The 23,153-nt window shown below is 42.4% G+C and overlaps 1 protein-coding gene across 4 annotated transcripts in view; it reads right to left on the bottom strand.

Annotated features, from left to right (window-relative positions):
• LOC138285015 (protein Aster-B) overlaps positions 1-23,153 on the bottom strand; it is a 405,970-nt gene that overhangs the window by 220,837 nt on the left and 161,980 nt on the right. For 2 of the 4 annotated variants that reach the window (XM_069224429.1, XM_069224428.1), the window contains exons 3-4: positions 17,983-18,003; positions 11,776-11,799 (exon numbers count right to left, since the gene is read on the bottom strand). In XM_069224429.1, coding sequence (XP_069080530.1) covers positions 11,776-11,799; positions 17,983-18,003 — 45 coding nt within the window. The remainder of the gene's footprint in view (positions 1-11,775; positions 11,800-17,982; positions 18,004-23,153) is intronic. The other 2 variants (XM_069224431.1, XM_069224430.1) reach the window with 1 other exon arrangement.

Genomic DNA, 23,153 nt, shown 5'->3' with positions numbered 1-23,153 from the left:
TATGGGAGATGGTACACATGTAGTATTCCTCTATGCAGAGGACCTACTTATTTACCTATGAGACCTCTCTCACCTCCACATGTCCATCACTTCCATGTTCACCACTTTTGCGGCAACGTCGGACCTCTGAGTCAACTGGTCCAAGTCCTGTATTTTTCCGTTCTTAGTTTCCACGCCTAATTCCTACCCGTTCCCTGCTGCCCCTCCCCATTCTGGTGACTAGACTCTTTCAGATATCTTGGGATCCAAATTTACGATTCAGATCTTGATCTGCTCGATGAGAACCTAATGTGCACTACAACATCTCTGAAATCCCAGATGGGTGTTTGGAAGTCACTTCCTTTGGTAGTAATCTCCCATTGTATGATCCTACTTTATACTTCCGCTCGCTCGAACGCACCACCCGAGATTTTATTTGGAACAACTCCCGCTGTAGAGTAGCACTCGCTAATTTATACAGAGCCACTAATCAGGGTGGCCTGGCACCCCCTAACTTTGAAAAACGACTACCTTGCCGTCCAACTACAGTGGATATCTCGCTGGTTAGCCTCCTGCAACCTAGCTGATATGACCACATTGACCCCATCCTGGTCAATGTCAATATCCCTGATATACTTTGCTTATTCCACCCATGCTCTAAACATTCCCACCCCAGACCCAAATCCTACAAGTAGCACATTGCTGCTTCTGCAGAAGCCTATATCTCACCAGAGCTATGATCCCTTAAACACCGGCCATTGTTTTCCTGGGGACAGCGGCCTCCACACTACGTCACTGTTGGAAATGACACCATGGCATGCTGCTGAAATACATACTACACTCAACCTGTATGGCAACAACAACCTCTTCACATACGTGGCCTTAATGGGGAAAACTGATCTGCCTCCTGGAGGATTCCTCCTACAATCATGGGGAGAAATTACTCAGGAGCCCCCCCACGTACCTCACACTACAATATTTACAGGTTTTTGGCCCTGGTAGGCACTTGGTGTGTTGGCCGACAGAATTACTGAGACATCACACCTCCCCAACATTCACATTATGGCATGCAGTAGACGGATAAGCAATGGTCCAACTTGCTGGAAAGCCCAACACAGGTGCCACGCAATACCAGATTCTGTCTCATTCAATACTATATTACTCAATGAGCCTACCTCACATCCGCCAAAATAAATCAATATTTAAATCGAACAGACGCAGAATGTCCATGCTGTCATATAATAGACGCAGATCTACTGCACATTCTGAGGTCATGACCATATCTAAAGAGTTATTGGACTGCAGTGATGCATAGCCTCCTACATTGTCTGAATTGCACCATCCCATACACTTGGAAAACATGTACATTGGAACTATTTCACAAGGCCAAAAAATACAGAGTCGCAATGCAGTTTTTGGACGTGGGTTTCATTTTAGCCAAGAGACTCATTACTCGCAGGTGCCATTCACCTGACCCACCATGTTATGATGCCTGGCTACAATCCATGATGATCTGGGCACAGGTAGAAAGCGCCGCCCTCCATCGTGAGGACAGTCGGCCACTGCAAATTTCCAATAGCCACTAACTGGAATGCAATACTGGCCAATTTACACACATTAATACCTAATACACCTGCATGTGCATCAAAGCCACCATTGGGAAGCACAGTGGGCACAGTGGAAGCACCATCGTAACCCAGCTAGCCGAATGTACAGCATAACTTTCAAAATGTTTCCTCCCACACTACACTATAAGCCGATCATCTTGTCGTCATTCCCCGTACTGATTCTCATGCTGTCCTTGCTACCGGGCACTCATTAGTCCCTCTGCACAAATGTATAAGCATCCTTGACAACTGCCTGCAAATAACTCCTATTATCTCCCCTCTCTCTTGTTTAGTATTCTCGTTCTCAGTTTAGTTAATGTTTTCTTCCAAGATGGTCTAACAGTTCTCTACTAATGTAAAAGTGTGAATCTGACACCACTGCCAAAAATGCAAGCATGCTCACTCTCTACTTGCCTAATTCATATGCTTATGTATTTATGATAAAGCCTCAAGCACTGACTATCGGTTTCTCTAACTCATACAACAATGACACAAATTATCTAATGTCAATTGTACTATTCATTGTGTAAATATGACCCAAATATCTTGCTATGTATACTAGCATCATGCAATAATACGTGCATTGCAACACGATACAATGTCAACTGATTGGACACAATTATAAAACCAATAAAACAATAAAAACAGATTCAAACGAACAAAACAAACATTTGCAATGCAATGGGTCTAGGGTTTGTTCGAGTTAGAGCTATTAGCGTTGTAAATTCCTAACTGGAGTTTTCTTGCCACACAAACTGAAAATAAAAAGTAAAGCAGTTGACATAAGTAAGCCGGTTCAGAGTGCCGACTTGAGCGCGAAGAGAGAGAAAAAAAGGAAAAAGAAGTTCGTTCACAGTCAAAGTTATTGGCAAAAGTGCAATTATCCATGTAACAGGGTCGATAGCCAAGGCGGTAACAAAACTGCCACATGGAGGGACAAACGTAAAGCAGTTACCAACAAAGACAAAGGATTTTTCAAGGGCAAGCCCACGAACGAGTGAAAGTGATGGGCGTGCGGTGGGCGTGGCTAAAAGCCCACATACATACCAACACGTCGGAAAAGCAGCGCTTGCGTGCTACTATGCTCGACTTACAAATGTGGTTGTCTTATTCATGTGGTACCACCCAAAGAAAGCCTGTATGCCTGCCTTATGTGTAGTGACACCCCGCTATAGTGTGATGTTGCAACTGTTATAGGTAGGATATGGTGATTCTGGGGTTTCTGGACCCACTAGGGATGAAGGGCCAAATATATGAAGCACTTTTACCATTCCTTTAAAGAAAACAGGATGCATTACAAAATAAAAATTGATTTATTTAAAAGCAATCACAGACATGGTGGTCTGCTGACCCTAGCAAGTCACCGTCCCTGTGACTGTGGTCATCCCCAAATGCGTTGCAAAATGCGATCTGCCTCATGAATATTAATGAGGCAGGTCTCTTGCAACCCATTTGGGAACCTAAAGCAGTGTTAAACACACTGTTGTACATAGCGGTTTGTGATTTCCTAATAGCGAATTGCAAATATTTACTATTAGAAAATCGCAAACCTTAAGCTACATACATCTGCGAAATGTGATATGAGTGTGTCACCAAAGGTACTTTCACCTCCCTCACTGTATACATTTGTAATTTAATGAGTAGTATTTAGAAGCAAGTGGGTAATAAAAGCAATTTTCCTTTTTAAAAGAAAAAGCACTGAATGGACAATAATTAAGTGTTGTTGTGTGCCATCAAACTGAATCACTAACCCATAGCACCACTTCTGACTAGTCTTTGTTCTCCTCTGCTTTGCTACCCTGAGGGAGTCCAGTGCCCCAATGGAGTACTTTGTACCCAGTAATAAGGCAATTGCAGACCTATTACTTGTGAAGGACTCACATCCTTCGCAACTAATAAGCCAATTTCTTACAGCTTGTATTTTAGGACAAAAATAATGCTTTTACAGGAAAATTGTAAGCTTTCGTTTTTAGCTGAGTTAATTTAAAGAAAAAGTAAAACTTTTACTTTGCAGCACTATGAAAGAATTCCTAAACTGGCAAAGTGATACACGGAGAAATTAGTGCATTTCCACATATGTAGATAAAACTGATATTTGAGAGTACTTTTTACTGCTGTCTTAATTTCCTAACACCCATTTGTGCACACAAAATGTTCCCACCACTGTCTGATGCATGGCTGAGATGTTGTGAGGAGGAAGCAGACTTGATGCACTTGTTCCTTACTAGCTCTGTCCCTTACCAGGAGGAGCTCATTAGCTGTACAGAACAACTGATGGGGGTAGAACTCACCACCACTTAAAGCCTATATGCTACGATCAATAAGAATATGAAACAAGCATTTGCAATACAACGGGTCTCGCGTTTGCTCATGTTAGAGCTGATAGCGTTGTAAACTCCTAACCCGACTTTTCACCTATCGGCAAAAGTGCATTTATGTACGTAACCCGAAAAAGTGCAATTAACTATGTGAAGCGCTCGTCTTCTGCCAAGCGAAATCGCGCTAGTAATTAGAGAAAAAGTAGTCCAGGAGCCGGACAGAAAACAGTGAGCCTCGCATGTTTTCTGTACTTGGTCGATGCGCTCGAGGAGGGCTAGCCACAGGAAAAGGCATGACGTATGCATGCCTTCGACTAATGAAAGCAAGAAGATTTTATTTGGCAAGCCCACGAACCAATGAAAAACACTGACGTAACGTCGACAGGGCTCCGAGCCCTTTTCGAAACCCTAAAGCGTCTCGCTGCGATACGCATGCGCGAGCGCATGCAATGCAGGCTAGACCCTAAAAAGAACAAGTGACCTGCTTATTAATTAATATTGCTACTATACTAGCTGAAAGGCATTTGGCAATGAAGTAGAAGTCTAGCCAAGCCCTACAAACATTGTCATGAAAAGCCGAGGTTAAGTGGGTGAGGACTGAAGACAGGGCTAGAACTATGAGAGAGATGTTGAGGATGACTGAAGGGGATGAGATGCTTCTTAGGTTGGCCAGTGAGGATGATACGCTGACCTCTTGAATTAGAGTGTTGCAGCACTTAAGTACAACAGGGAACGGTTAGTAAGGTAGATGTACAGAAGGGCTGGGGACCGAGAGAAAGGGATACAGTTCATCAGCTGTATGATCAGTCCTATCCATCATGCTAAACGGTCCTGTCTCATGGCAATCACTGCACGACACATAATGCAGAGATTACTGTGATGTTTAATTCTATTGGCCCATGTATACTGTGCAATAAGGAAACAACAAAAAAATTCAGAGTCTAAAGATAATTTCATTCATAGGTCTTCCTCTGGAAATTTGTCTGTTTTTGTTGTGGGATCTCCCTTTCAGGTAAATTTTCCTGCTGCATCTGGGAGAAATCTCTCTCACAGAAAAGAAAAGAAAAGAAAAGAAAAACTGACCTGCAACTCTGGTTTATGTTAGTACACTATTAACTGTGCACACAACTTCTCCAACACCAGTGTATCAAGCTTGCTAGGGACTGGTATAGTGCTCCTATTTACCCTATATAAGTGCTCCTTAAGCACACACTGGCTCACTTTCCTCCTTCCCAAAGCAATAGTGAGAAAACCAATATGTATGTGCTCTAAGATCTTCAGGACCTTGTCCCTGATGTTTTCCAGGAAGGCATGTCATACGACCCTACATCAGAGTAACTGATATCAGTGAAGTTCAATAATAACTGCATGATTATTATGACAATATAGCACCGACAAATGTCTATTTAACACCACCTCTAGTATGGTGCTAACACGATCTTTGAAAACTCTGGGGTTTTATACCTGCCCTCAACTATAATGGGTGAGCAAACCGAGTAAGCCAAAGGTGTCTTCCCCACCAAGAAAAAATTGGAAAAATGGGGTGAATTACAGCATTTTTCAAATTAATGTTTACTAAATTGCCATAGGCATCAATAAAAATACACCCATTAAATCACTCACTAAATGTTGAAATCATTTAATGGAATGAAACTTGATGTTCTCCAGGAGTTGCCCCCATTCTTTTCTTAACATGTGGTATGGGTGCCCCATATGTCCGAAAGTATCTCCATTGTGTTAGGCCACAGTTTTATTATGGGTGCCACAATATTGAATGGGTACCCACTTTCATAAAAATTACATAAAATATGCCAGTGCCAGAATTTTTCAAATTATGCCGACCGTATAAACTAGGGGATTCATGCAAAAAAAAGATCTCTGTATGTCAGAGACAAAATTTTGCCACCCTTTCATATGACAGTTTGCCCACCTTTATGCCAGAATTAACCTCCGTTGTAGTAGTACCTGCATTTTGCCACTGGGGTCTACATGCCAAGAATTTCCCCAAGCAGTGGCATAACAAAACTTGAGGAGGCCCCTCAGCACAGTACATGAAAGGGCCCCTTCCGGACTCACGCAGGAGCTCTGACGCCAGGTTACTGTGCTGAGGGAGCCCCTGACGCTTGGGCCACCGACACCACGGGGACTGCGGGGGCCATTGTTATACCAGTGTCCTCAAGTATGGCATAATACTTCCACAGGTGGCCTATATGCCATGAATTACCTCTTGTATTTGAGTACCAGTATTTAACCGTTGGTGCCTTTTAGGCCACGAACCCCAGTGTGTTGATGCTAGTATTTTGTCACTGATGTCTGTCTTGCTTTGAATTGCTTCAAATATGGCAGCACCCGAATTTTACCCTGGGTGTACCAGTAAAATAATAATTCCCTTCAGTATGCTGTGACTCACAATAAACAGTCAAGCTTCACATCACATTCTCTCTCGCACTCATGTTCACTTCTTCACACTCATTCCCTCACTCTCTTACACTACTTATACGAATTCTTATTTATTTTCACTCACTAGCATTCACTCCTAATCTCACTCTCCAATACTTACTGATACTTAGGCTCAGTTTACTACCACTTTGCGGCAGGTTTGCATCACTTTGTGCAAAGCGTTAACATGGGAATTACTAACCAATGCAGATCAAGGTTTGTGTTGAGTAGTATCCCAAGTAACGCAAAGTTGAATTATGCACTGATTTGTGTAACTCTGCAGGTGGCATTGCATGGGTGGCACACGGGTGTTGCAATGCAAACCCCTATTTTCAAACATTGGTAGACAAGAATTAGCACCAAAATCTTACTGCTCCTCGAGGCAGACGTATAGCTTTTGTATCCATTCCAGAAAAAAACGTATGCTTCAGAGAATACACACTCACTTGCACTATGGCGCAAGGGTATGTCTCTTGGCGCATGGCTGCCAAAAGTGTGCAAGAGCAAGGGGAGAAAAAAAATCTCCATATCTTAGTAGATATGACACATTACTCTCTCTTCCTAGGCAGCATAGGCAGCACAGCAACTTTGGTGCATCATTGCCTTACCTCAAAGAATAGAAAACGAGGGTCTCAGTCTCACACACTGACTCTTAATCACATTCCGATACACACTCTTACACATGCAGACACACATACTCACACATACACACACTTTCTGTCAGATAACCACACTCTCACCCGCAAGAATGCACACAACATACATTTAAAACCATTTTTATTTACCATAGCTGCCACCAAATGTCCTGTATCAGCTAAGTGTGCTCCTTTTATAACTAATAGTGTATGATGGTATATTATTCACTGTTAGCATAATGGGAAAATGGGCAGAAAATAAGAAATGCAGAGTTGCCCCTTTGTTGTTGGCACTGACTTTGCCATCTCTGAGGAAAGGGCTTGTTAAGGCAGGGGCCGCAAAGGGGTGTCAAGGTTCATATCTGTGACCCCTAATTTCTCCTAAATTATGTCAATGCTGAGCCTCCGAATCACCGGGACTATCTCTCCTTCTCTGGTCCACCCTCTCCATCTAGTTGTTTGGTCCTTCTCATCATCTGTCCTTTTCATGTTTCCTCATGTCTGTTCCTTCCTCTGCATCCTCTTCTCCATCCCAGTTTTCCCTCATCTGGCCTCCTTGATATAATTTATCTCCATTACCTCAGCCTCTACTCACAGTGCTGGTCCGTGCCCTCTGTTCTGTCTTTAACTTTAGGAAAACGTACGTTGCTCTCTGCAATCCTTTTGCAAGATGCCCATTAACTCTGGAAATCATTGTGATCCTCTGCCTTAGTCACAATATATGTGACACTATACTCCTTGAGACTTAGCCTGGACATGGGACCACACCCATATGAGACTGCTGCATCATTGTTGCATTTACTGCTGAGTAATGCAATGTGTTGGCATGTTATTGTTTCATGCCCCATACATATAATCGCTGGTACTTGTACTTTCTATGCCACTTCCATTATTACACTTTTATATCGTGACAAAAATCTCTACAAAATAGTGTAAAAAATAATATTTGTTTCTTGTGTCTAAGTTCTTATCCTGTAAGATTAATGTCATCTGTGTGCTATCCAAACCTGTAACATCTCTGTAACCAGTCATTGTACTGGTGTTTGATCGTGTAACATCTATCCACCTCAGTCTAAAATGTTGAGATTAGTGTATGTTTGTATTTAAACTCATCTACCCCCTTCCAAAGGGAGTCTTAATCACAATAAATGGCTTAAAATCGACCTGGAAGCATCAAGATGAAAAACTAAAGTAATAATTATGCTATGCAAAAATGTAAACAGAGAAAAAGAATTGTTTTCTGCAAGATTTGCATCACCTTTGGCATTTTAGACATTTTACAGACCTTTCTTTGAAAAATGCACACATTTTTCTCAAAATGTTCTTATGGTGATACACCTTCAACAACCCTGGACAGTGCAGCGGGTTACACTATGAACGTTTTGGAATATTTCATATAGGAAGCCTGCCTTTTCTGCATCGCCAATCTAATTTTTTGCCTTTTGCTGGACACTATGGGCCTGATTACAACTTTGGAGGAGGTGTTAATCCGTCCCAAATGTGACGGATATACCACCAGCCGTATTACAAGTTCCATAAGATATAATGGACTCGTAATACGGCTGGTGGTATATCCGTCACTTTTGGGACGGATTAACACCTTCCTCCAAAGTTGTAATCAGGCCCTATATTGTTTCTGGCTTTAGAACTCTGTGCACTTTACCCCACCTAACCAGGAGTAGAATATCTGTGTTCCCCCTTTAAACATGGTTAAATTGGCTTATTGCTAATAGACAGATAAACCTGCTGGTAAGTCCTTAGTATATGTAGTATAAAGTGCACCCAGGGCCTCATAGTTAAATACCACTTTTGAACTGCAGTACCTGTTGTGTCACCCACAACAGTAGCAGTGCTAACATGGCTCCCGGCCTACTCTGTGTATCCTGACTGCTGTGGTGAAAAACCCTTGGTATAACCTGCTAAAACAACCCTTTTCAACATGTAAAAAAACTCCTTTTTAAGTATTAGTAAGTCACCACTATAAGTCTTGTAGCCCACTAAGTAGGGTGCATGGTATTTAGAAGAGAAACATGTAGAAAATTATTATTTTTATGTTCCGACAGTGACAATGCCTGTAACAAGAAATGTAGTAAGCCAAGCGCTCCTATGTAGAAAAGCAGAGAACAGATTAAAATGTTAACACTGTATCTTTGGAATGGGAACGTCTAAGAAATAGTAACTACTATTTTTAATAGGTAATAAAATCCAATTCAGCAGTAAATTTGGATTTGTAATAAATAGTAAAGAAAAATGACAGGAGCAAGCAATAGGCAGACCTGAATGGGCAGAGACGACTCCTCTGAGCTCCACAGAATATTCAGAGTAGGGTTTGTAGGCATCCTGTGACACAACACTATTAATTCCTGTTTGACAGGTCTGTTGAGCCACGTGAAACACATGGAGCACACTTGAAAGGGAGAGATCGGGATACCAAAACATTTTTTATTGATTCTTTCTCTAATTCTTGATAAACCTAGTTTTTGTCCTAATAGACTTCTCACTATTGGTTTGTTGTGGTTTCAGTGGCTGCCTTAAACTGGATTTCAGAGTTAAATGTAGGAGCACACTGGTGATTTCCCTATGACACTGACACACACACCCAGAGCTCAGGGCCCACGTTTAGTGTGGCCAAAGACTTTCACTATCTTGAAAATGCCCTGACAGATGGCATTTTGACCCTATTTGCAGTAAGGCAATGAGGAACTATTTGAAATGTGACAGGGTTGGTCCCAGGAACCTTTACCCCATTGATTAGGCAAGTGCTGAGGAGTCATAGCCAGTATCTAGCTGTGCCAGGCAAAAAATTGACACCTCCAGGTACCCACTTCAAAACAGAATCTGAACCGTTTGGAGATCAGAAGAGGACTGGACATGCTATCTTTGACCTGAGAGGAGTTCTGAAGTACTGGGCCCCATCCCTCTCATACCCAGGGCAGGACGTGGACTCAGAGGGCCTGGTAGCTGATTTGTTGTGTGACTACGGGGACACAAGAAGGTGCAAGCAGCTGTTTTGCTGGAGTTCCCAGCTGATCAGTAGCAACTTGACCTGGTCTGGACCATGCTGGTGGCCTCTGCTGGGGTGAGTCCTTGCCATTAAGTGCTGCTTCTGACGTCTTGAAAGCCTTGGAATGATGAGAAGGAACTCCTCCAGACACCGGAGAAGATGGTACTTAAAAGACTGAAGGCAAAATATTTGACTAGGACGAACCTTGTTGGTGTATCAGACCTGTGCTACATCAGAGTAAGCCTAAATATACGCCTAGTTCCTGGTGTACCACAGTCATGGACATAACACGTTTGGGTCCTATTTCTACTTAAAACTTAACAAATTCCTATCTCCAGTTCTCCTTATAGGATTTCTTACTGAATTTCAGTTTGGCATAATTTTGTTTATTAAAGTTTACTCTATTTTTCTAATTTGATTTTGGATTTTTATTTGCATTTTGAGTTTATATCTCTTTTGGTACTGCCTTAATAATTTACATACTGCCTTAATGTAAGCATATTTGCCTTGTGCCACAGCTACTAAGGGGTTAAGCTAAGGTCAATTTAGTGGCTTGGAGGGTTCACCCTTACAGGGGTTGTGGTTATTCAATGAAGTTGGAAGTCATCGACAGCAAATAATAATCAAATATTTTACATTTCATTAGTGGCCTATCAGAACCTTTGGCCTTTTAAGTAGATTTATGTGAAAATCATGTTGCATATTGTACTACTTGGCCACATCTTTTCACATATGTTTTAGGGACAGAACCACTAAGAATGTAAAGATCGCTAGCACCTCCTCAAAAGACAGTGAAATGATATGATAGACATAGAAGCATATTATGAAACTAAAACTGAAAGTGTTATGAAAGTATAAATGAACAATAAACCCTTGCTAGAAGTATGTTCTCAATTGTAGAACTGCGCGATCATTTTGAGAATAATAGATCAGAGAGACTTCATGTAGTGACCTGAAACAGTACAGAGTTTGAACCATTAATCGTTCGAGAGACCAGAATATGTTAATATATACAAAGAGAGAAAAGAAACATGAAAGGGAGTCAAATTTCTCATACAAAAAACAGAGTGAAATGGAAGAAGTTTATGGTGGGAGGCTGTTCCTCGCTGCAGGGGTTGGAAGTTGTCCGACTGGCTGTGATGGCAGACTACCTGAGCAATACTGTGCCACAGAAATGGCATCCAATTCTTGGAGTCACAGAGGTAAGGAGAATAATATGCTCTTGAATTTGTGAAACAACAGTATAGCCGCTGGCAGTAGAAAGTTCAGTCGTTGGGATGCAAAAGTAGAGTAAATGAAATAATATGTGAAAGAGAAGGCAACTGGAACACAAAGATGGTTACAAGGAACATAACCGCGGAGTTCATGTAAAATGGTTTGTAAGCATGGGACATCCAGAGTCAAGACGTGGATGAGCGGCAGAAGCACATAAGATTGTCAGGAGAGATGAATGGGTGTGTGGAGCAGAGAGGAAGTAGAAGCATCCAATGGAACTAGAGATTTAGGGTCCATGCAATGAAGAAGATGTGAAAGGATAGCATATGAAAGCATGAGATAAGGTTTATGGGAAGCAGAAGAAAGATGAATGAGTTTAGGTGAAGTTGAGTGAACGAGGAGCAAAGGAACTGATGAGACATTACAGGATTAATTCAACACAGTATCAGATCGTATCAACAGCAAACATAGAGAGAGTGAGCGCAGGGCCAGAGGGTAGGGTCACTGGTCAAGGAAGCAAAAGGATAGGTGGAAGGGCACATGGGAGCAAATGGGATAACATGAGAGTTCATGCTTACTCTGCGGATGTGTTTTCGCTCATGCTGAGAAGGTAAAAAGAAACACAGAAAGAAAAATAGAAACATAAAAGAAAAGATACAGACAATAAAAAGCATACCAATCAGTCAAAGGATTGAAGGTGCCATTTTAAAAACTTGCACAATTCATATTTTAAACAAATATATGAACATGCTGACGATGAGCATTTTAGTCAAGGCAACCCGCTGCTCCTGCTGTGACACTAGAAGGGCCAGAAAATACTAATTCCGAGAACCACTATGGTTCTGGCCACGCCATATCTGAATTTAAACTGCTGCCCATAGAAACATGGCAAGTACTCAATCCCAGACCTCAGCCTAGCATGTGCTCCATGACCATCCTGCAGTGACCATGGCCTTGTTCAGGCTTCCACCTATCTCAGGCAGCTAGTATCATGCAGCAGATCTACTCATGCCTTGCTTTTCATGCTTGCCACTAACAAATCTACCACCACACTTATTATACTCATGGAATGATTACAATGAATGCCACCTATATCCTCCTATCACTTCAGCCACACAAGTGCAGTACATCACCACAGCATAAACCACAGAAGAGCCCAGAAAATCCCCTATAATATACTACGCAGGTCCGGTTTTAGAGCTGGTGGTGCTTGGTGCGACATTCATTTATGGTGCCCCTGTCATGACCTCCTCCTCAGATTCCCTCACTTTCACTGGGCAAATGTGCCCCTTATGACTCCATAGACCCCTCTCACATACATTTCATTGGTTTTAAAGCACTGTTAAAGGCTAGCTTTACTGATAAGGATGTATATCTACCAACATTAACCGTTTTTTAGCAACATTAGTAACAGATAATGAAAGACTGAGGAAAAAATATAACATTCTAACCTATTTTGTGGAGTTTGCATGCAGCTATTTGATGACAGTTTGTAACAGTTACTGTTGTATATTAGGATTGTATCTTATGAACTACAGTAACAAAAGGATATCTATGACAAAAGCATTAATCTACACCGCTATCCACATAAAATACAAGTCGGTGATCTGCATAGTACACGATCTTTGCAGCAGGAATACCAACCCTATGCGCTACTTCATGGCGAGTCAAAACTGCCACTAGACAAAACTCCAATCTCTCTTTTTAGCAGGAACATTAATCACAAGAGTTATCTGGATGCCTTAAAGCTGGATGCCCAAGGAACTTTCCTGCAGGTGTTTTTAAATTGTAAATAATTGCTAAACACAGTGCCCCCCCTTGGTCAGCGCTCCCCTCCCCAGGTCGACGCCCAGTGCAGCCGCACCAGTTGCACTGCCCTAAAGCTGGCCCTGGGTGGGATGGGGGAGATCGGATGTCGGGGAGTACTCCAAAGCTTCTAAACCAGGCTAGTGTGCAGTTCCATCACATCACATGGAAGTGGCGTCATTGTTTCCAAACTTTTCTCTCTTGGAAGTGGCCAGAAAGACCCCGGGGTCAAAGGGCCAGGGAGCTCAAGTGAAAGCAGCCTTGTTGCTCCACGACAGGCTCTGCCTCCACGTATCCACTTTTAAATAATGGAAGATACTTTGACAACTATCACTACGAAAGACCAATCCTATAAATTTCTCAGTGAGAGTGGAGTAAGGGACTCCCAACACAACAACCGTCTCGCTACATTGTGCAAGGACCAATCCACGTGTGGGTCCCTGAAGGTCTTCTGTGAGCAAATCCTCAGCCACAGACACAGAATAGCAAGTAAGAGCGTGACGGACCAAGTAATGGGTGGGAGAGAACTAGATAAAAGCAACATAGAGGGCAAAATAATCCTCAAACTACTCTGTTGTTCTAGGTGATCTGGCCATTGCCTGTCTCTGGACTTTTATCTTAATGAAGTTCACATTGAAAGCAAAGTTGTCTGAGGTTAACTCTATAACGGAATTATAAAGACACTGCAATACAATTACCTACAGTGTTCTTCAACTGCTTCCTAAAACTTTATAACTATTCAACAGCTCATTTTTTAAACTTTTGGTAGAGGATGTGGCGTAATGGCCAGAGCTGCTGACCCAGCAGGCGAGGAACCAGGTTCGAGGCTCCACGTCGGCTCAACACCTTGTGATTCTGGGCAAATCCCTTAATCTCCCTGTGCCTACCAAAAAATGAATGTGCCCTCGTGCAATGTAACTGGTGCTAATGTAAAGTGCTCCAGTATCTTCAGGTCTAGCTCTCGCTATATAAAACCGCAAAAAAAAATAACTCAGAGTGCCCATTAATCACTCCAAAGTTCCGAAGTCTTCTTTAAGTCCTATTCTTGCTCTTGAGGATAGGGAGAGAGGTGTCAAGATGGAACGAAAACACTAAACTAAGAACACTCCAAAACATAATAGGTATTTCTGTGGAATGCTTTGATTAGTACCACATGGGGAATTAATCTCAGAAAACAGGATTCTACCTTCACAAACATTTGGGCAAGCTCTCTTAATAGGGCAGGATCTATAAGAGTGATCCGCAGCAGGTATTAGTTTTGCATAGTTACGTGGTTGTGGGATTCTTCCTGCTTATAAAATTGATACCTTAAATACAGTGACTCGAGGGTCACTCTGTAAAGGCACTTGCCATTGGGGAATATAAAATGTTTCATAAAACGTCTTTGCAGTTCGCACCTGGGAAAGCTTTGCTGCAGCAGGCATGTTGTGATGTGCCGCGTGCAAGCTTCATTCTTCGGAGTCCCGACTGCTTGCTCCCATGTGGTCTTCTCACCAATGCGTGGGCTCAATCTGGAGGCTAAGACCCTGTCTTTACATCTTAAGGCCAAGGAGTATGGAATTCCATCTGCAAGGAACTGACCTAAGGATTCCCTCTGCACACATCCCTTTATGGGTATCCCATTATAGGCTCTAGATGACCGGGAGCAGCCACTCGGTGTTCAAGTGCCACTGCCTGCAGGCTCTAAGTGTCCAACTGCAGGTGTCTGAAGGCAGGCAGCAGTCTACAGGCTTCACTAAGGAGGAAGCAGTATGTAGGGTGATCTCAAATGGTTCCGGATTGTGGGCTTCTAGCTACAGGCCCCAGACCATAGATCATTTCCTTGTAGGTATCAGACAATGGTGATCCACCCGCACGGAGCTATGTATTAGGATCCATCAGGAAGTACACTTCTACAGAGTTTGTTGGGGAGACATGTCTACCTGGTTACCTCCCCAGGCATCCGCCTCTGAGGTTCTTTGTGCAGGCACTAGTCAATGGGGCCTCCATCCGCAGACCCCAGTCACCCAATCAATGATTCTTTCGGTCCACAACACCTATCAACTAGGTTCTTCCAACATATACCAGTCTACAAGGTTAATTCTGCAGACACCAGTCTGAAGAGAGCATTCTGCAGGTGTCGGTACAGGGGGCTTCTTTGGCAGGCACTAGAAGCATAACATAATTAATTTTCAGGCATGACTCTGTGGGATTTCACCTGCAGATACCAGTTTATTGGGGTTGCTTCTGTAGGTCACAGACTATAGATTTTCTTTTGCAGGCCCCATATTATAGTGTTTTTTTCGGTAGGTACTAATCCTTAGGTTGCCATATGCTGACACCGTTCTTGGGGTTGCCCCCGGTCGGTAATGGGGTTCCACCTGCAGACATTGATCTATGGGGTACCAGGCACTGGCACTCATCTAATTGGTTCCCATATGCAAACATCAGTCTATGGGATTCATTATTCAGTTGCCATATTATTGGGTTTACTAGACAGTAAGCAATCTTGAAGTTACGTCTGCAGAATCCCTTCTATTCTGTTTCACCTGCAGATGCCAGTTTAAGAGTTCCTTTGTAACAGGGGCGTAATGCAGACACCTGCAACCCCTGCGGCGCAATGGCACCTCAACCCCCAGGGGGCTGCCCAAACCTTCAAGAGGGCTCCATTCAGCACAAGGTCAATGAATATCTATGAGATATGGAAGGCTCAGGGGCCCCTTACTACATTCTGCAGGGGGACCCTGTCATTTTGCCGTACGCCACAGGTTCAGAAGGCCCTATACTGTGGGTTTTTTCTCAAGGTACCAGTCTTAGAGGTGCCATCTGCTGGCACCGACCTCTGAATTGCCATCTGCAGGCACCAGTTTATGGACTGCTATCCATGGGCATCGATCAACGGAGTTCCATTTGAAGTCAAGTGCGTGCCATTTGTATGCATTGGCCCATGGGTTGGCATCCAAAGGGATTGGTCTATAGGCTTCCCTTTGCTGTCGTCAGTCCATGAAGTTAATTCTGCAGGCACCAAACCCTAGCATTCATTCTTCAGGTGCCAGAAGATTAGGTGCTGTCTGCGTCAGTTTCCTCGGGATTATATCTACCAGCGCAGCCTATTTATTCGATGTCACCAATTACATTTCTTCTGCAGGATCGATACTAAGGGTTCTTTATACAGGTAACAGTATTTAGGATCCCATCTGCAGGTACTAGTCTTTGAGGCTCCGTTTGCAGACAAGAGCTTATGAGATGCAATTCGCAGGTACTCTTCTATGGTTTTCCATCAGCAGGCACCGGTCTGGGGGTATCCATAAATATGCTTTATCTCGGGCTTCCTATGTGCAGTGACTGGTGTGTGGGGTTCGACCCGGTCTATGGAGTTTCTTCTTACATGCAGCTGCTGCATGTACTGTCCTATGAAACGATGGGGCTACAACTCGCCAGTGCGTCCCGTCTGCAGGTTCCAATGTTAAAGTTACTTCAGATGACTTGGCTTTTTTTTGCTGCCACTGGACTATTGGCCATCTGCTGGCCTGTCATAGGTTTTTGCGCCTGCGTCATCGTTCTATAAAGTTATATTGTTGGCATGCTCTAAGGTGGCGCGTATTTCAGTTTTTTTTTTCTGGCACTGTTCTAAATGAATTCCCCTCTCTGGTTTGGCAGAAATCTCTGTAGCTACTGCTGCTTCTTGGCACATTCTGCGATGTGTGTCGTGTACTTTGCTGGCATTGCTCGAGGGAATGCCTTCAATTGGCATCAGTTTATGCTAACCCCTTTGCAGGCACCAGCCTACGCCATCCTCCAATAATGGTGTAAACACACCTGCCCGTGTTTTTCTAAGAGAAAAACCCTTGTTAAATCACCTAATTCCTCTGTATTCTATTTAGTACCGCGACAATACCTAACTCCTGTAATTTACCTCTAGAGGGCAGCATGTCCCTTTCTAATTTAACGATGCAATTCCTTTCACTGAGAGAATGTATGCGAGTTTATAGATTCACGTAATACATTTATTACAGCTTGTCCGCAAAGCACCGTAGCCTTAGCATAAAGACCAAAAATCTATCGCCGGACAAAAAAAAAGCAGGGTTTGTCCGTCCCAGCACCTAAAGTCAAGTACAGGATCCCAGAAACTCAGAAAAGTTTTCCACCTATCGCGAAATGCAACATTTCTTGAAACATCCCACCGTGCCAAAGCTGGGTGGTGTAAAGTCGTGGGCCCACATGGCCATGTCAAGGCGACACAGATACGGTAGATGTGGTTACTACAACTGGCGCAGGGCAACAACAGTTTTCACCATATCCCACAGCACTGTACGCTTGCCTACCAAAAGTGTCGATTCCACTTGCCCACATCTACTCTACTCTGTACGGCTTACCTGATGCAACAGTGCCCCTCGCTTACCCCAGAGTATCTAGGGCTCTGCCTCTACAATGCTCCTCGCAAACGTAGATTATAGAGTATACTTGATCTAGCAGGTGCTCATGCTTCTTACTTATCCTAGAGTGTAGAGTGTCTACCCAAATACTACAGTCTGCAGACACGTGCACCATGCCCCACCTTCCCAGCCGGCAGGGTCTACCATCAATGTCCCTCACTCACCCTAGATCATATGGTCTTCTTTCCAAAAAACCCAGAGTGCAGGATGGAAACCATATGGCACCACCAAGACCTGGCTCCTCGTGCAAGGGCCTCCATCATCCATTAGCTGCTAACAGTCTTAGCCCATTCATCACACGAAGATCCCCTGGTCAGAAACATGTCGCTTTTCTGAGTTCTTGACCCACAATCTTCTGTTTCTGTTCAGAAAACACCTACACCAACTGCATATTCCAGGATTGTACTGCCCAAGTCATGAACCTTATCTTTTCTATGGTGCTGGAGCCCCGAGAGCCCTCAAAAAGGGGTAAAAACTACCACATCAAACCTATCATTTAGTCCAACTCCACCCCACCCCCTCTCTCAAAATACAGAAAGGAAAGAAAAAAGTTGATGTACTTACGTTATACCAACTCTGGCTTTTCTGTAAGAAGAAAAGAAGAAAAGGCATTAGTAGCCACTCTCAGTGTGCATATGAAAATCAATTTCATTAATATTTCAAATCTCCTACATTCACTTCATGCAAATCCCACAGCTGGAGAAGTCCAAAAATTGATATACTGAAAAATTCTTGAGAAGATTTAAATACAGCTCAGTGCACGTTTAATGTTTTTAATTGATCTCTTATCAAAAGGGTAGGATGATGGCTAATCTTACCAAACCCTCATAAAACCTTCTCTGCAAAGGGAGGACGAAGCAGCAAAAGTGTTGGATTATATTGCATAAAAATGAGACAAGCAGGTTGTTAAACGAGAAGACTTATATGGCAAACAACATGTCTTGCTATAGGTGAATAACTCAAATGCATGGAACAATATTCACGGAAGCGCGGGGAAGGTGGTCTAGAAATGAGCAATGGGCATTAAACTTGTTTATTGCCAACACAGCAACTGAAGCAGTATGTTGAAGGGCTCCAATTCAGCCAACAGAGTTGCCTTCAAGTGGTTACTGAGAGGTGAAAGAGGCTGAACTAAATGCTTTCACCTTTCCTACCCTCTTTGGAACCTCTGCCAATATGCCTTATAAAGTGAAATGGAGCAAATGACGCTTCAAAGGGAATTGTTAAAATTGGTATTGAAGTACATCAGTGTTAACCAACATTTATGGGATAAATTTCAAGGCAAGAATTGATGGTTCAATGTGTGAGGCTGGCTGATACTTCTGTCTCATGGATGTAACTACCAGGACATAAAGGAGGGCTTTAGGATGATAGAATCAGGTGTGACCAGATCAGACAGGAAGCTGTGGATAAATGGTCAAACAAGGAAAATGTGACAAGGCTGGAGAGAGAGAATTGATTTTTAAGATTATCTCAAATTGCTAAACAGAATATGGGGTCGTTCAACAAAGATTTCTCTTTAGCAATCTGCATAAGGCCCTAGCAAGATATCATAAAGCAGCACAAAATGTATGCCTTGGCCAACCTGATGACACCCAACTTCTGCTTAAGGACTCTGTTATGCTGGCAAAAAAACCAATCTGATATCAAATTCTGAGCTGCCCTGAAGTTAGCTTCAACTAATTGCTGCTAAAGTTGCAATAATCTTTAGTGCACTCCCATATTCTCCTCTTTTTAAGTCAAAAGGAGCATCTCACATCTACCCCTCCATTTTCAATCTGGAAATACATTTGATTCACAATATGAAATACTTGGTGTGATATTCTTGTCCCTCAAGTAAACAACGCGCCTTCTCTTGAATTGAACCCAACAGGAGCTGGAAATAAGCCATGTTCTGGAATACGTTCATTACTCAACAACATTCTGGCTCCCACCAGTAGATCAAGAATCAAATTTAAATATGCCTGAACAATTAATAAATTAAATTTGGGTGTCATCCCTAAATTTACAAGCTAAAAGGACCCTTTCTCCAGGACTGAACATTCTTAATTCCAAATCAAAATTTCTGTGTCCATGAGCAATATTATTAACATCAGTTGGTGACCACTGGCATTCCATTTTTCTATTCAGATTCTGGAACAAAGTCACAAACAGTTTATGCTTGATGACCCGTTGAGCACAGTTGTTATCTGTGTAGACATATTACTTATTGTAAGTCACCTACTCCCCTTTCTAATTTTCCTGGAGGCAATACGTTGAACAACACCTAGATGCAATTAAGAACAGCTACTCATATAACTGAACCAATAACTGCTTTTAATTAATGATTTTCATGGGTGGCAAGTTTTATTCTTGTTAATTTCACATGTCACCAAAATAAAGAAAAAAAAACTAAAGGGCACGAGATTTTAATGTACCGGACTTTCAAGTGAAAATCAGGACTTTCATGAGCATTTTGTACAAGATTGTAATTTGTGTTGAGTCAGTCATGGGGAAAAAGTAATCAAGTCATGCAGCCACATTCAAAATGCTCACAGGCCCCTAGCACTGTCGAGAGCAAGATACACTATTGCCTCTGCAGAAGAGCAGTGGGAACCTTAACAAACTACTGATAAGATAATCATTTTAAATCGCACAAGACTTTGATTGATTAATAAAAAAATCCTAGAGCCATAGTTTTAGGTTATCAGATAGAAGCCTAAACAGCCATTAAAGGACTGAAGTCAGAAAAACTGCAACTAAAGCCAGAGAATGGCCAGAATAAGAGGGATGGAGGAGAAGGCTAGTAATATGTAGGAGTGACTAATTTGGCTGAGGATGATGAAGCAGTACCAAACGTTTCTCAGAAAGAACACCAAACGAGAAGGTCAGAAAGGAACCAGAGACAAAGAAATGGCTTTCAAGATATTTGCAGACTAAAAAAGACGTGGTACCAGGAGGGTTTATTCCTCCAAAAATATCTCTAAAAGAAGATGGAGGGGCTCTTCTACTGAGACCTTAGGCTGACTAATAGGGAATAAAGTATGATGAGGTGGTGGCCAAATAATCTCTGGAAAAAAACAGTGAAAGGTCAGAGAAGGGCCTGCAAGAAAGAAATGGCTTTCAAGAATAAGAATAACTCTAAAGGTCTAGGTGTGGATGGAGGGATAGATAGAGTGTGACCTGAAGGTCAATGAGACAAGGGCAGTTCAAAAGGAACGGAAGCTAAAGTAAAGTGAAAAGATTATGAACAGCTACACAATAAACATATCCAATTTTATGCTGCAGAAAGTAACGAGTTGTGACACATCCACAGAAAATTTACTACACTAATGTGTAACATTATCCAAACTTGTACATGTGAGATTATAGCGAAGTGAATAGACTGCAACAAGGTATAACCAGAACACACTCTAATTGGGTAACCGCCAGATGGAGAAAATTAGTAAGGCAGGCAGGAATCTATGCTTATGCAATAATGCAGGTAAACATGCTCTGAGAAGGCTAATGACATAGCAGACAGGCTATTAGCAAATTAGAAAGAAGGCAGCAAAAAGCTCAGTGGGAACAGGCTGCAGGAGGCAAGAGGTTGTGTTCAGGAGACAGGATGGCTTGTAGGCACGTTGACATGCCTCAGCAGGTTTAGAAGCCTAATTACACTACAAGATTATTGGCACATGTGTAGAAAGGCAGGAATACATGTAAACTTAAAGGGATTTTTTAATTCAGGTTATATGTAAGGGAGCAGCCATTTTGTAAATTCTCCTCCAATCTCCATTGGTAATGCTTTCTGTTTCAATATCTAGAAGCTCCAAAGAGGACCATTTATAGTAAGACCATTCCTTGTGGCACTTTGGAGGACTATCCTTCTGCATGAGTTAAGCTTAATAATCATTAAATAACAGGGCTTTGGAAACAAGGAACACTGCAACAGGCTTTACAAACCTGTAGACTGCAAGAACTATTGCATATAGTAAAGGAGGAGGCCATGAGCACCATGAGGGAGAGGAGCTTGGATCCTATTCCTGGAAGTTCACTGTACATAGACAAGAAGCCAGTGTGCTTCGTACAGACACATTATAACGTGAAATGCATAACTGCGCTCTAGGGCAGTGTAGCCTATTCCTTAAACACCACACAGTACACAGCATGAGCTTGACATGTTAAATGTTTGTAAGCAGTCCAAAGAAAGGTGCAGTGCACAATGGATCCACCAACTGAATGGTTGTTCATGTTATGTCACTGTTGTTCTGTTAGTGCAGGTTGTTCATTCATGGTGCAAGAAGCATTTCAGGCCAACCTCAGAGCGACAGGCATTGGGTAACGGAGTCCACAGTAACAAGCAATGAATTCCGGGGTCTAAATACAGGTTCTATACTCCAGGCATATAGTGAGAGGCTTTGGAAAGCAGGGCCCATGGAGACAAACATTTTCATCCAGGGCCTAGATACGGCTGCTTCATCCCAAGGCCGCCATTTATAGGTGCTGCATAACAATGACCTCGGTGCTAGGCACATCATACTCAGGCACACCACAACAAACTCGAGATCAAGACCATCTGTAGCAGGCAGGGCATGTTTACAGTGAGAGAGACACTGCACACCAAGGCACTGAAGGTCAGTAAGTACAATCCTATTCATTGTAGGACAATTGTGGAACACAGACATGACACAAAAGTTATTGAGGACAGGTGGCCAGTGATAGCTAATCCCTGATCACAGGGAGGCAGTGTTAAGGCCTTACGTTTAAAGCTGGCTTTCCAACAATATACATTTCTAAATAAGTGTTCTCATTTATTAATAGAATATGAGCAGATCTCGATCAGTGGCAAAGGTTCTTGGCATAAGGTAAGTTGTTTCAAGATACGAGATCAAACTAGTTGTCGGTAAAATTTAAAGTTCACCTGCAATTATTTGTGAAATGTACAATTTTCGCTCTTTGCAAAGGATACAAAGTTTTGCAAACTTTGCAAAACTTCACTTGCAGTAAAACGTTACGACAAGTTTTGTTTGCAAAGGAAAGCTCCTACTAAAGTAATTTTGTGCAGAGATATCCTTTCTACATTTGAGGAACATTTTATCACAATTCAAACCTCGCAAATTAGTCAAGGTTTCATCAAACCTTTTCGATCTTCCCAAAGTTTGCAGTGGAAAAACTTTATAACTTAGCATCCTCCTAGTTCAAAAGCCACCGCAACACTGTAGTGCTAACAGAGTATTCTCATGGCTCTCTGATGTAGATAAGCATCCTGTAACTGCCTTGTGGTACAACGAAGACTGCTGTTTGCAAGCCCTATACTTTAACCATTTTGTCTACTAATCCAACCAGGTCTTTTTAGGGGGATAAAAACGGCTCTAGGAAATAATAGTAACATGCATCACACCACGCAATTGTAATCCTCACCAGGAAGGTTTGCTTCGAGATATTTTTAAAAGAATTGGTCTAGAAATTCATTTTTTAGCACATATTTCCAAATATATTGGCAAACAGCATAAACTCAAATGCACTTCTGAAGGGAAATTCTACAAAGTCATTTGCAATATAGGTAATCATTATTTCTGTGTAGCAGCAAGTCATGTATGGGTCTATCAGAAAATTGTATGCAGCTGTCACCGAGTTCCTTTCAAGGGTGGCTAGGCAGTGGATCTCTTTGCCCATCTAGCCTTGAAAGCACCCCCAGCCTAGTGTAAGGTTTCTATGTGTCTCATGTGACCAATCCAACCGTGACTCAATGAGATTAATTATTTCCAAAAAGT

The sequence above is a fragment of the Pleurodeles waltl genome, chromosome 3_1, assembly GCF_031143425.1.
Source record: "Pleurodeles waltl isolate 20211129_DDA chromosome 3_1, aPleWal1.hap1.20221129, whole genome shotgun sequence".
In the NCBI taxonomy this organism is placed as follows: Eukaryota; Metazoa; Chordata; class Amphibia; order Caudata; family Salamandridae; genus Pleurodeles; species Pleurodeles waltl.
This window is presented reverse-complemented; position numbering and strand designations above follow the sequence as displayed.